General features: G+C 43.9%; 1 protein-coding gene across 2 annotated transcripts in view; it reads right to left on the reverse strand.

The window, feature by feature from the left end:
• DNAAF11 (dynein axonemal assembly factor 11) overlaps positions 1–15,049 on the reverse strand; it is a 147,759-nt gene that overhangs the window by 96,296 nt on the left and 36,414 nt on the right. For both annotated transcript variants that reach the window (XM_089685938.1, XM_089685937.1), the window contains one exon: positions 6,840–7,069. In XM_089685938.1, the coding sequence (XP_089542064.1) occupies positions 6,840–7,069 (230 nt within the window). The remainder of the gene's footprint in view (positions 1–6,839; positions 7,070–15,049) is intronic.

Genomic DNA, 15,049 nt, shown 5'->3' on the forward strand with positions numbered 1-15,049 from the left:
AGTGATGTAAGGCTTGGATGCAGCTGCTCGGACATGGAAACCAATTCCATGAAGCTCTCTACGCACACATGTGCTAATCTGAGGGCCACAGATTGGAGGTTTTTAGCTATTGACTCTGCAGACAGTTGACGACTTCTGCGCACTGTGCACTTCAGCATGTGCTCATCGCGCTCTGTCATTTTCCGTGGTCTGCCACTTTGTGGCTGAGTTGCTGTTGTTCCCAGTTGCTTCCACTTTGTTATAATACCACGAACAGTTGACTGTGTAATATTTAGTAGCAAGGAAATGTCACAGATGGACTGATTGCACAGGTGGCAACCTATCACGGTACCACGCTTGGGTTCACAGAGCTCTTGAGAGCGATCCATTCTTTCACAAATGTTTGTAGAAGCAGTCTGCATGCCTAGGTGCTTGATTTTATACACCTGTGTCCATGGAGGTGATTGGAACACCAGAATCCAATGATTTGGAGGGGTGTCCCAATACTTTTGGCAATATAGTGTACAGTATGTAGCCCCAGTCCGATGCACTTCCTGGACTACAGCTGCATGGACCAGGCTGTCACTGATCGGGTCACACATGTTGCTGCAGCTCACGCATAGCCAGTGCTGCAGCTTTCTCCCTCTCCTGGACTTTCAGTAAGGAGAGAGAGAAACCATGGAATGTTGCAGGGCTATAAGCAGCCAGAGAAGCCCCACCCACCACCTGGGAAAACAAAGCAAGCAGTAATGGTATTGCTGTGCAGCCTGGAAAAGGACAGAACCTGGTGGGAGAAACTATGACATGGAGTCATGAGTGAAGTCCCCAGGGAGACTGAGCCTATACTTCAGATTGGTCCTGGACCTACAGATCCCAGCATTACCAGAGCTTCAGAGGGAGAAAAAGGAATGACTGTTCCGGGCTAGGGTCAGTTATTGGGAGGACGTTGGAGAGCACAGACAGTGCTAACAGGACATTTGACTACAGCATAACAGACAGCAAGAGGCTAAGCAGCAGACATCTGCTGGTCTGTGGGATTGCCACCGTGTCGCTGCCTGATCATTGAGAGGACATCACTACGGCTGACAATGCTGAGTTCCGGACAGAGAGCAGGAGGAAGCAAGTTGTCACCTTAAAAGTTGGTGAGAGGTCGTTGGTCAAACTCTACTAAACTCTGTTAAAGGAACAGTATTGCCCATTCAGGGCACCAGGCTGGAGCCTATTCCCAGGTTCAGAGGAATTTAATATTGAGTGCTCCAGTGCCAGATTTGGGTCGCAGTGCACTGAGCAGTAGGGGACATATTACCAAAGACTGCCAGACCATTGTCTTAGCATTGCCCCTTAGACAGGACCTCCCATAATGCAGAGATAAGGGGTCAGTTACTGGTCTGTTTTTTATCACCGAGTATATATGTTATTTTGCAATGGTTTCACATACTTATTGAAGTGTTTATTGCTATTGCCATTGTTTATTACTATTGCCATTCTTTGGTTGTTGAATGATTGTTCATTGTTGCACTAAATATCTACCCTTCAGCCCTGCTGTGTCGGAGAGTCATGGGTACTAGGAACAGGGGACCCAAGAAAACAGCGCCTCCTTCGGGGGTAAGCACTACATATAATTAATTTGACTGCTTCAGGTGGATGGAATAGAGCTTTCATTGTGTCTCTGAGCAGGACTGTAGCCTACGTCCTTTCTTGCTATGCTTCCTCAGATCTAGGTCCCTCAGTAAGCATTCTGTTGGATGGAATTGGAATTCCTTGGACTCAGAATTAAAGGCTTGGAATTAGGTGTTCCCTGAATACCAGGCTGCTGCAGACCACAGAATCTGACAGAGGAGGTAACCTGGTCTATTGAAGCAATGTCAGGATGCAGAACAAAATCTTAGACTATGATTAGATCGAGTCTCTTCAATACTCATCTCAGTTTGACAGAGGTATGCTTTTTTTGCCCTTAACCTCCTCGGCGGTATGATTATTTCCGATTTTTTGTGCTGAAAGCGGTACCATTTTTTTGCATGGAAATATGTAGTTTTTTATTGTAGGCCTGTAATTTTTAGGAATAACTCACTGAAATCTGTCCGAACAAGAGTCTAGTAAACATTCCGGGGATGATAAAATTTGAAACACGAAATCATAAATTATAATTTAATAAATAATCATAAAAAATAATAATATAATAATAATAAATTTAATTCAATAATATAATCAAACCGAAAACACTGAAATTTGAAATATAGCGCCAAGTTCGCACACCGCTGAGCAAAGTCGCAAAATCATTTTCAGTGTCTGATGACGAATTTCTCCACGAATCATTATCACTCAATTCTGCAAGTGGTTCTGATTTACTATCGCTGTTCTCTAGCCGGTCTAAAACCGCTTTTGACGTAAAGGGACGCTTTTTGGACGCCATGGACTTTTCTAAGTTTCCAGGCAGAAAGAACAGTCAAAATGCAGGCAGGGCGCCGGACAAAGCAGTAGGGACAAAATGTATGTGAAATGCATTGAAACAGCAATGTTTTACTATGTAATAGTCATTTAAAAAAAAATGAAATTTTAAAAAAATTTCAAATTTGCCGCCAGTTCCGGCGCCCGTACGTCACGATGTCACAGGGACCGGAACACGGAAGCCGGATGCCGGCATCGGCCGGAGGAGATGGCCGGGGATGCTGCAGGGGACACATCGCGGGAGCGAAGGACAAGGTAAGCGCTGCAGGGACTCCCTGAGCAACACCGCATGGTAATCCCGAGTGTAGCTCGGGGTTACCGCTCTTGGTACTCAAATTTTACCCCGAGCTACACTCGGGAATACCGCTAAGGAGGTTAAAGGAGACTTATTTATTTCCCTGAGCAAGGAGCATCATTATTACTGGATCACAGTAGTTGTGACTGTGCAGGAGGCATCTCTGAGTGCTGGAGATAGACTGTTGCTTCCACACACAGCAACAGCGTGTTGTCAGAGAACAGAAGAATAGAACGGCGCTGGGCCCCCTAACTAAAAGAAAATACTTAAAATTGTTGTAAAGGCTAAAGGCGCTGTGCACAGGAGCCTTGGCTGTCCCGGGTCTCTGTCAGGGATCTGGGTATGACCAGAAATGTGTGGACTGACACAGGGAAGTAGCAGGCTTCAGGAATGATGTAATAATAATATAATTTATTATTAGCCGCCCAAATATACAAAACGCACAGTAAACAAAACCAACCTCACACTAATATCAATATGTGCAGGAACACAGGCGTAGTCAGGGCTGGAGAGTTGGAATGGTCAGGCAGGCCGTAATGTAGTGTCAGGCACCGCCCGGCGGGATCTCTAGTGACCCACGGAACGGGATTCCCCAGGGCGCGGAGTCTAAGCCCCGGTCTGCCTTTTCACCGGAATCCCTGATGGTGGGGATGGACTTGGCGCAGGACTGAGACCAGGTCGCAGCCCCTGAGTGCACCCAACTGTGGTAGAGGGGTCCGCTGAAGGTATGTACCGGGGGAGAGCCTGATGTGTAGGGGCTGGCAGGTTTGGACAGTAGTGACTGGATCCGTGCGGGATGGATGGATGACAGTATGGAGTGTAGCGTAGTCAGACAAGCCGGGTCGGTAACGGTGGAGGTCAGTACAGAGCAGCAGGCAAAGAGTAAACGAGTCACGAGCCAAGCTACAGCAAGAGGATGTCAAACAGCATAGGAGTAGGCAGAAGAATAGTCAGGGATGAGCCAGGAGTCAGAGCAGGAGACGGTCAACAGGAATCAGGATCAGGCAGGGTCGGCAACAAGGTAACTTCTCTCAGGAACAGATGCACAGGACACTAGGAACAAGATACAGGGGCTCAAGGGAAAACACCAAGGCGTTGATTGCAGGCCTGGTCCTGCTTAAATACACCTCCTGCAATCAGCTTCAGGTGATGGCTTGCTTGCAGAAATGAGATCCTGGCTGCTGAAAGCACCCGCTGGCAAGCACCGGTACTGCAGCCCACACGGCAGGTGAGCCCCAGCATCACCAGCAGTGAGTCCATTCCTGACAGTCTCCCTCTACTCATTGGCAGAGGCACAGTAGTGGGAGCCATTGGCCATTTAACAATTTTTTATTTTTTAACTTTAGTTCCACTGTATTTGTAAATTCACATGTAAAAATCATCTAACACTGTTTTAAAAAAACACCTTTAAAAAAATTTAATTTACCTTTCTTGCGTCCACTTCCTTGATCCGCTAAAAGTACAAGGGACGTAACCCCAGGTCACTGGTGCCTTCAGGGTGATATCGTGCCTAAGCTGCGAGTGCTCAAGATATGTTGCTTAAAAAAATATATAAATAGAAAAACTTTCTCCCCAAGATATTGCGATTTTTTTTTTTCTATTACACAGATTAATGTAATGTTGTACAGTACATGCACAAGACATCATGTGCTCCATTTTTGACATGCGCATTAAAATAAATTTTCAAAGCGGCGGCACAGGAGCAGCCTTCAAAAGTGTATGTGTACTAATTTATGTACACTGTATTAGATATTGTTACAATTTTTCTTTGAGAGAAGAGCGAAGGTATGGGAAGGAGTACATTAAAGCATTTGTAAAAGTGTTTTTTTGTTTTTTTTTAAAAATAACAAACATGTTATTCTTGCCTGCTCTGTGCAATGATATTTCACTGAGCAGCACCAAACCTCCTCTTATGGAAACCCCCGCTGGCACTACAGACCCCTCCAACTCTAGGTGTGCATTCATAAGAAGCAGCTTGTTATTGTGGCATACCTGTGGGCTTGATTCTGAGCCTGGCTGTGTGCTTCTATTGATACACACAGCGCGGCTCAGCCCCACCCCCTGCTGTCTGCTCACAGGATTAGACTGACAGCAGCAGGAGTCAATGTCTCCTGCTTCTACCTCTGTAAGAATAGAGAAAGGAGAGAGCCACTGCAGATGGGCACAGCACTGGATCAAGATAGGACTCAGGTAAGTAAAGAGGGGGGTGGGGTATAAGGAGGTGATACAAACACTGGGACATTTTTTACCTTATTGCAGGGAATGCATTAGGCCGCAGGGGTGGGCAACTGTGGCCCTCCAGCTGTTGGTGAACTACAAGTCCCATCTGCCTTTGGGAGTCATGCTTGTAAATGTCAGTTTTGCAATGCCTCATGGGATTTGTAGTTCTACAACACCTGGAGGGCTACAGTTTCCCACCCCTGCATTAGGGTAAAAAAAAAAGTCCAGGTTTTAGAACCACTTTAAGGAAGGGAGCCTGCACAGCACTGAAACATTAGCTGTAATTGACCCATGTGGCCTTACACAAATTTTTATTTATTTCAGGTACTTATACAGCGCCGTCAATTTACACAGCACTTTACATATATATTGTACATTCACATCAGTCCCTAACCCTCAAGGGGTGTACAATCTAAGGTCCCTAACTCACATTCATACATAGGACAATTTAGACAGGATCCAATTAACCTACAAGCATGTCTTTGGAGTGTGGGAGGAAACCAGAGTACCCGGAGGAAACCCACACAGGCACAGAGAGAACATGCAAACTCCAGGCAGGTGGTGCCGTGGTTGGGATTTGAACCAACAACCCTAGTACTGCCAGTCGGAAGTGCTAACCATTTAGCCACTGTGCTGCCCACAAATAAACACATATAAATTGCTGATCTTTAATTGAGTACTGGTGATTCTCTTCCATTTTACTGGGACGGTGCTGGAACTCCAATAAAAAAAAAAAATTAAACCTTACCTGTTCAGTACCTAGTCTTTATCTAAAAAATACAAAATGAAGGTACAATTGGGTTTAAGCTGATCACACGGACATGTAAATCTAAAACATTTAACCACTTCCTGACCGGCTGTTGCATATAAACAGCCGGACGGTGGCAGTTCAGGGTCGGGTGGCCGTTTATAACAGCCTCCCCGCACCCTGCTTGTGCGCGCTCCCTGGGAGCGCGCAGCACCGCGATCCGGTGCCCGCTGTGTCCTCCGGACACAGTGAAACACTGATCGTTGGACGGGACCTCTGTACGAGGTCCCGATCATGTGATCACTGATTGGCCAATCAGTGATCACATGCAAAGTAGTAAGCAAGATGTCACTTGTGACATCATTGCTTACTACGTGTGAAATCTGTGAATGATCACAGAGGTCACATGGTACAAGCCTATTCACAACAGGCTTGTACCATGTGACAAGCTGTGACCAATCACAGCTCACACAGTACTTCTCAATGAGTGCAAGAATGCAGCCAGAGAGAAATAGAAATGATTGCTTTTACATCCTATATGGGTGTAAAAGCAATGTGTAAAAAAAAAAAAAAAAAATCTTCATCACCCCCCACAAGTAGTACAGTGTCACCATGGTGACACTGTACTGCTAGGGTGACAGTATGTAAAAAAAATAAATAAATAAAAAATATAAAAAAATAAATAAAAACGTAAAAAAAAAATGTTTAAGAATTATAATTTTTGGTTATAAACTAATTTGGATTTTTTTTTTACTAAAAAGATAATGGAATAAATTTTGGCCAAGATGTATGATGAAATATTATTTATTTGCAAAATTTTATTAAAAAAACACTTTTTTTCAAAAATTTTTGGACTTTTTCATTTACATAGCATTTTCATTAACAAAAAAAATAAAAATCCCAGCGGTGAATAAATACCACCAAAATAAAGCTTTATCTGTCTCAAAAAAATGGTAAAAAATTAATTTGGGTACAGTGTTGCATGACCGCGCAATTGTCATTCAAAGGGTGATAGCGCTGAAAGCTGAAAATTGCCCTGGTCAGGAAGGGGGTAAAAGTGTCCGGTCTGGAAGTGGTTAAACACTCTCTAACTGATAATTATACCGTATTGTATAAAATCAAGCAAGAGAAATTCGGTGTTGGACATACAAGGTGTTGTTGATGTCTGTGTACCAGCGTCCATCAAATCCCGGCCTCCTCTCTGGCGCTGTCTTGTTAGCGGTTTGTTTTGCAGAGGATTCTTTTTGGGCCTCTTCTCTCTCTCTGGTCCTCTTCAACACGTAAGCCTCCTCTTGTGCTTTGATTTGATGCTGCACTTGGCCATAATCCTGCAAGGCCCGGATTCGCTCTGAGCGCTCAATCTCCTTGCCATCCAGCCACTTCAGAAGGAAAAACAATATTATGGTTTCATCTCAACACCAGAGCAGAGAAATAAAATACAAATCATTGAAACCTCTGGAGCCCGAGAACCTCAGCTGAAAGCAATAAGGCAACGTGTGCCAAAGGCATACAGATCCAGCTTAAATAATTGATGGCCCTTGCACTCTGGTGATCAGTGAGATCATGCAGTGTGGGCAATTCACCGGCACATGCAATCCTCCTAAAGCAATTCAAGAAATAAACTTAGTGAAGTATTCATGAAGAATTGACGTTCATTCTGACAATTAAAGAGAAAGCCTTCAACATCTTTCAAATGTTGATTTTAATTAATGGTGAAATTACGCAAAGTCCCAAAGCAGTAGTCACCCTCTACACGGTCCAGCGCTGCACTCCTTGTCCTCCTGAGGTCCAAACCTTCGATCCTCTTCCAGGTTGAATGAGGCACAACATCCCTGGCCAGTAAATGAATGGGGCCAGGTGACATCACTGGTTGCTAAGGACGCAGCGGGTGCCTGCACCCACTGCTTCCTTAACTGTTGATGGAAAGGAACCTGTCATGGATGGTAGCAGTATTTCTACCGCTACTATACATGACGTTTAGCTCCTGCTGAATGAGTAAAATGTCCAGACTGAACTTTGAGCTCATTGTGGGAACTCGCTTCAAAGTGGTAGAGCTTATGTAACGCACACAGCAACTCGCTTCTTTAAGGGCCTTTTAGCCCACTTTTGTTTAAATGAAAGTCCCATAACATAAAGCTTCCCACGAAGGGGTATCCACCATCAAACAAAACAACGATTCAGCCTCCTGGCTTATACTCAGGTTGACGTCTGGCTCCTGCAGACTTCTTCAAGAATTATGGCTCTTGCACACAGCTGACCACTAGCACACAGCTAGTCTCTAGCAGCCCGTTGCTGCTTTTGGCTTCCACCTCCCCTAGGTGGAGTCCTCCTGACTCCTGTCTTCCAGGTGGAGCCCTCCTGACTCCTATCTGCCGGGGTGGAGCCCAGAACCCTGGTCCTGACTCTTATCTAAAGGCCTGCACACACCTGTGCAATCAGTCTCCTGGCCTATTCCAACACCTGGTCCCAGGATTGGAGATTTCATCCCTCCCAGATCTCTTTGAAATCTCCAGGCTCCAGATCCCAAAGCAGACCTTACAAACAAAGGAGGAAAGTGAAAAGCCACTTTCCTCTGCATCCAACACTTAACCCTGGAGCCCCTCAACCTGCCTCGTTGAGAATCCTGGGTGACAGATCGCCCTACTGTCACATCATCCATACTCAGCATACCACATATACTATATTGCCAAAAGAATTGGTCGGCCGGCCTTTACACACACATGAACTTTAATGGCATCCCAGTCTTAGTCTGTAGGGTTCAATATTGAGTTGGCCCACCCTTTGCAGCTATTATTATTTTTTATTATTATACAGGATTTATATAGCGCCAGCGGTTTGCTCAGTGCTTTACATTATAGTGGGAGACAATACAGTAAAAATACAGTTCAATACAAGAGGGATTTGAGGGCCCTGCTCCTTGGAGCTTACAATCTAGGAGGGCGGGGTGAGTGGTACAGTAGGTAGTCACTGTGGGGGATGGAGTGGTTGGAAGAGTAGAGGATACCAGAATTAGCAGAGGGCGGGATAGGCTTCCCTGAAAAGAAAGGTTTTCAGTGATCGCCAAAAGGCAAGTAGAGTAGGTGATAATCTGATAGATTGGGGTAGGGAGTTCCAGAGGATGGGTGACGCCCTGGAGAAGTCTTGGAGACGAGCATGGGAGGAGGAGATAAGGGACCTAGAGAGTAAGAGGTCTTGTGAGGAGCGCAGTGTACGGTTTGGGTGATATTTAGAGACAAGATCGGTTATGTAAGTTGGGGCAGAGTTATAAATGGCTTTATATGTCATTGTTAGTGTTGTGAATTTTATGCGTTGGGCAACTGGGAGCCAGTGGAGGGATTGGCAGAGAGAGGTGGCAGATACGGAACGGTTAGTGAGGTGGATGAGTCTGGCAGCAGTGTTCATGATAGACTGGAGGGGGGATAGTCTACGATGAGGTAGGCTATAACAGCTTCAACTCTTCTGGGAAGGCTGTCCACAAGGTTTAGGAGGGTGTCTATGGGAAGGTTTGACCATTCTTCCAGAAGGACATTTGTGAGGTCAGGCACTGATGTCGGATGAGAAGGCCTGGATCACAGTCTCCACTCTAATTCATCCCAAACGTGTTCTATTGGGTTGAGGTCAGGACTCTGTGCAGGCCATTCAAGTTCCTCCACCACAAACTCGCTCATCCATGTCTTTATGGACTTTGCTTTGTGCACTGGTGTGCAGTGTCCTCCTGAGGTCCCAACCTCCGATACTCTTCCAGGTTGAATGATGTTCTGATTTGAGCATATGGTAATTATATGTGTAGATATGGTTTGAAGATACTCCATTAGTTGCCAGACATGACTCTCAATTTTTAATTGGGTTCATTTCAGGGGCGGACTGACAACTCATGGGGCCCCCGGGCAATAGGGGATCATGCAGCCCGTGTCCTTGCCCAAACTCAAAAAAGCCTATGAAAAATGTACCAGGGGCATCTCATGGGGCCCCCTACTGACTCCGGGCCCTTGGGCAGTGCCCGAGTTTCCAAATGATCAGTCCGCCCCTGGTTCATTTATATATGTACAGTGTGTTTTGGCTTTTAACTAATAAATGGAATTTTGTAGGTCATTAATATCTGTCGGCGCTAAATTATTTTCTAGACATTCAGTTAACATATGTTTATTGGGTATAAATATACTGTATTGATTTGGGTTGAGGTGTAGAGCATAATCCATTTTTTATATATGTTTTTCTGACATAGGTAACGGTTTACAACCATGTAACCCTGTCACAATCCGATATCCCCACCGCAGGCTACACAACAGAGGTCACTCTCTGTAGGCCAGTTTATGTCTGTTTTAAAATAATATATGGCTGCTGTCAGCAAACTGTGGCCTTCAGCTTGTTGTAAACCAGCCCCTGAAAAAAGAAGGACCTGCATGCATGGGGCATCATTGCTCCTACTAACACCATCAATGGGCTACTATCCCTTCCTCTGCAACTGCTGGGCACTATTCCTCCCACTTACGCCAATGGTTAGACACTATACCTTGCGCTCACATTAATGATGGGGCTCTATTCCTCCCACTGACACCAATGATGGGGCACTATTCCTCCCACTGACACCAATGATGGGGCACTATTCCTCCCACTGACACCAATTATGGGGCTCTATTCCTCCCACTGACACCAATGATGGGGCACTATTCCTCCCACTGACACCAATTATGGGGCTCTATTCCTCCCTCTGACACCAATGATGGGGCTCTATTCCTCCCACTGACACCAATGATGGGGCTCTATTCCTCCCACTTACACCAATGGTGAGACACTATACCTCACGCTTACATCAATGATGGGGTGTTAGTTCTCTCACGGACACCAATGATAGGGCACTATTTCTCCAACTGACACCAATGATAGGGCACTATTTCTCCCACTGACACCAATGATGGGGCACCATTTGTCCCACTGATACCAATGGTGTGACAGTATACCTCACGCATACATCAATGATGGGGCACTATTCCTCCCACTGACACCAATGACAGGGCACTATTTCTCCCACAGACACCAATGAGGGAGGCACTATTTCTCCCACTGACACCAATGGTGAGACACTATACCTCACGCATACATCAGTGATGGGGTACTATTCCTCCCACTGACACCAATGATGGGGCACTATTTCTCCCATTGACACCAATGATTGGGTCACTATTCCTCCCACTGACACCAATTATGGGGCACTATTCCTCCTACTTACACCAATCGTGAGGAACTATACCTCACGCTTACATCAATGATGGTGCACTATTCTTCCCACTGACACCAATGATGGGACACTATTCCTCCCACTGACAACAATGGTGGGGCACCATTGCTCCCATTGACACCAGTGACTGGGGCTCTATTCCTCCCACTGACACTAATGATGGTGCACTATTCCTCCAACTGACACCAATGATGGGGCACAAATTTTCCCACTGCTGCCAACAATGGGCTACTATTGCTTCCACTGCCAACAACAATCAGGAATTATTCCTCCTACGGCCTCCAATGAAGGGGCATGATTCTTAACTCTACCTCCAACAATAATGCCATATTTCATTCACCACTGCCAATGACAGGGCATTATTTCTACTAATGAAACTAACACTGGGCACTATTCCTCTTCCCACTGACACCAACAATGGGGAACTATTCCTCCCAATGACACCAATAGGGCATTTTTCATTTCACTGACACTGACGAGTACTATTCCTCCCATTTACATCAACAATGGGGCACTACTCCTCCTTTCACTGACACCAATGACGGGGTACTATTTCCTCCAGACACCAACGACGGGGCATTTTTCCTCCCACTGTTACTACTGACAAACATTATTCATCTCACTGACAACAACAAGGAAGCACTATTCCCCCCACTAACACCAACAATGGAACAGTACTCCACCTCCCACTGACACCAACAATGGGGCATTATTCCTTCCACTGACACCAATGATGGGTCACTGTTTTTCCTACTAACACCAATGATGTGGCACTAATCCCCACTGACTGCCGGGGAATTTAATACTCCCACTTCAACAGAGCATTTTTTTATTCCTATAACTACCAATGCAGGGGTACTTTTACTCCCACTGAAACCAATGGAGCAGTGGTGAAAATAAAAAGATGAAAATCCATCCACGATTATTATGTACAGTTAGGTCCATATATATATTTGGACACAGGCACAATTTTAGTTTTTTTCTGGTATTTACCAAAACATATTCAAGCTATAGTTATATAATGGATATGGGCTCAAAGTTCACACTCTCAGGTTTAATTTGAGGGTATGTACATCCAAATTGGAGGAAGGGTTTAGGAATTACAGCTCTTAAGAGTAGCCATCCCCCTTTTTAAAGGGACCAAAAGTAATTGGACAATTGAATCAAAAGCTGTTTCATGGCCAGGTGTGGGCTACTCCTTCGTTATTTCTTCAATTAAGCAGATAAAAGGTCTGGAGTTGATTCTAAGTGTGGTATTTGCATTTGGAATCTATTGCTGTGAACCTACATCATGTGTTCAAAGGAGCTGTCTAAGCAAGTGAAACAAGCCATTGTAAGGCTTCAAAAATGAAACAAATCCATCAGAGAGATCGCAGCAACATTAGGAGTGGTCAAATCAACAGTTTGGTACATTCTGAGGAAAAAAGAACGCACTAGTAAGCCCAGCAACATAAAAAGGCATGGACATCCTCAGAAGACAACAGTGGTGGGTGATCGCAGGATCCTCTCTATGGTAAAGAAAAACCCATTCACAACATCCAGACAAGTGAAGGACACTCTCCAGGAGGTGGGCACATCATTGTCAAAGTCTACAATCAAGAGAAGACTTCATGAGAGCAAATACAGAGGTTTCACCACAAGGTGCAAACCATTCATAAGCCTGAAGAATAGAAACGCCAGATTAGACTTTGCCAAAAAACATCTAAAAAAGCCAGACCAGTTCTGGAAAAGTATTCTTTGGACGGATGAAACTAAGATTAATCTGTACCAGAATGACGGGAAGAAAAAAGTGTGGAGAAGGCTTGGAACAGCTCATGATACAAAGCATGCAACGTCATCTGTAAAACATGGTGGAGGCAGTGTGATGGCATGGTCATGCATGGCTTCCAGTGGCACTGGGTCATTGGTGTATATTGATGATGTGACAGAAGACGGAAGCAGCCGGATGAATTCTGCAGTGTTTAGAGATACACTGTCAGCCCAGATTCAGCCAAATGTAGCAAAGTTGATTGGACGGTGCTTCACAGCACAGATGGACAATGATCCAAAACACACTGCAAAAGCAACCCAGGAGCTTTTGATGGAAAAGAAGTGGAATATTCTGCAATGGCCAAGTCAATCACCTGATCTCAACCCAATTGAGCATGCATTTCACTTGCTGAATGCAAAACTAAAGGCACAAATAAAGAACAACAAAAGACAGCTGCAGTTAGAGCCTGGCAAAGCATCAGAAAAAAGAAAACCCAGTCTTTGGTCATGTCCATGGGTTCCACACTTCAGGCACTCATTACCAGTAAAGGATTCTCAACAAAATATTAAAAATAAACATTTTATTTATGAATATGTTCATGTGTCCAATTACATTTGAGTCCCTGAAAATGGAGGGACTGTGTATAAAAATTGTTGCAGTTCCTAAAATTTGTACTGGATATTTATGTTCAACCCCTTGAATTAAAGCTGAAAGTCTGCACTTCAACTTCATTTGGATTGTTTGGTTTTAATTTTTTCTGGTGGCATATAGAGCCAAAAGTATGAAAATGGTGCCTGTGTCCAAATATATATGGACCTAACTGTATACATTTGCAGTTTGTTATGATACAGGAAAAATGGTTTTGGATGTTTGCACAAAAGAGAAGACAACATTCTAGGACCTTCTACACAAAGCAGATAACCCACAAAAAACAAGGGCACACATTTGAATTCCTAGCTTTAAATGTCATGTAAAGCTGGGTAGTATTATTTGCTGCATCCACACAAGTATTGCTCTAGGCTGTGGATTTTTTTAATGCAAGTTACACAAGTAGAAATAGTAACCTGCACACGGCACAGATAGAAAACTCTCCAGCTAGGTAAAAAAAGTATTTTCAGCAAATATTCTTCAAGATCAAAAGAACCCCAAGGGGTTTTAAACCAACATACACATGAATAATTTCTCTTTATTCCACATTCAGTGCAGCTGAACATGTATTAGGTAACACAGCAATTTAATTTCTCAGTGTGCCAGTTATTATCTGACCAGAAATATGTATATACACACACATAGATACAACACACACATACAACACACACAAAAACACAACACACTCACACCACAAAACACAACACACACACAAAACAAACACCACAAAACACATACACACACACACACTCAAAACAAACACCACAAAACACATACACACACACACTCAAAACAAACACCACAAAACACATACACACAAAACAAACACCACAAAACACATACACACACACAAAACAAACACCACAAAACACATACACACACTCAAAACAAACACCACAAAACACATACACACACACACACACTCAAAACAAACACCACAAAACACATACACACACACTGAAAACAAACACCACAAAACACATACACACACAAAACACATACACACACAAAACACATACACACACACACACACAAAACACACACACACACAAAACACATACACACACAAAACACACACACACACACACACAAAACAAACACCACAAAACACATACACACACAAAACAAACACCACAAAACACACACACTCAAAATAAAAACCACAAAACACATACACACACTCAAAACAAACACCACAAAACACATACACACACAAAACAAACTCCACAAAACACATACACACAAAACAAACACCACAAACCACATACACACACTCAAAACAAACACCACAAAACACATACACACAAAACAAACACCACAAAACACATACACACACACACACACAAAACACATACACACAAAACAAACACCACAAAACACATACACACACACACAAAACAAACACCACAAAACACATACACACACACACTCAAAGCAAACACCACAAAACACATACACACACGCAAAACAAACAGCACAAAACTCATACACACACGCAAAACAAACACCACAAAACACATACACACTCAAAACAAACACCACAAAACACATACACACACGCAAAACAAACACCACAAAACGCATACACACTCAAAACAAACACCACAAAACACATACACACACACAAAACAAACACCACAAAACACATACACACACACAAAACAAACACCACAAAACACATACACACACACAAAACAAACACCACAAAACACATACACACAC

The sequence above is a fragment of the Staurois parvus genome, unplaced genomic scaffold, assembly GCF_062004578.1.
Source record: "Staurois parvus isolate SC_StPar_1 unplaced genomic scaffold, SC_StPar_1.0 ptg000389l, whole genome shotgun sequence".
NCBI lineage: Eukaryota > Metazoa > Chordata > Amphibia > Anura > Ranidae > Staurois > Staurois parvus.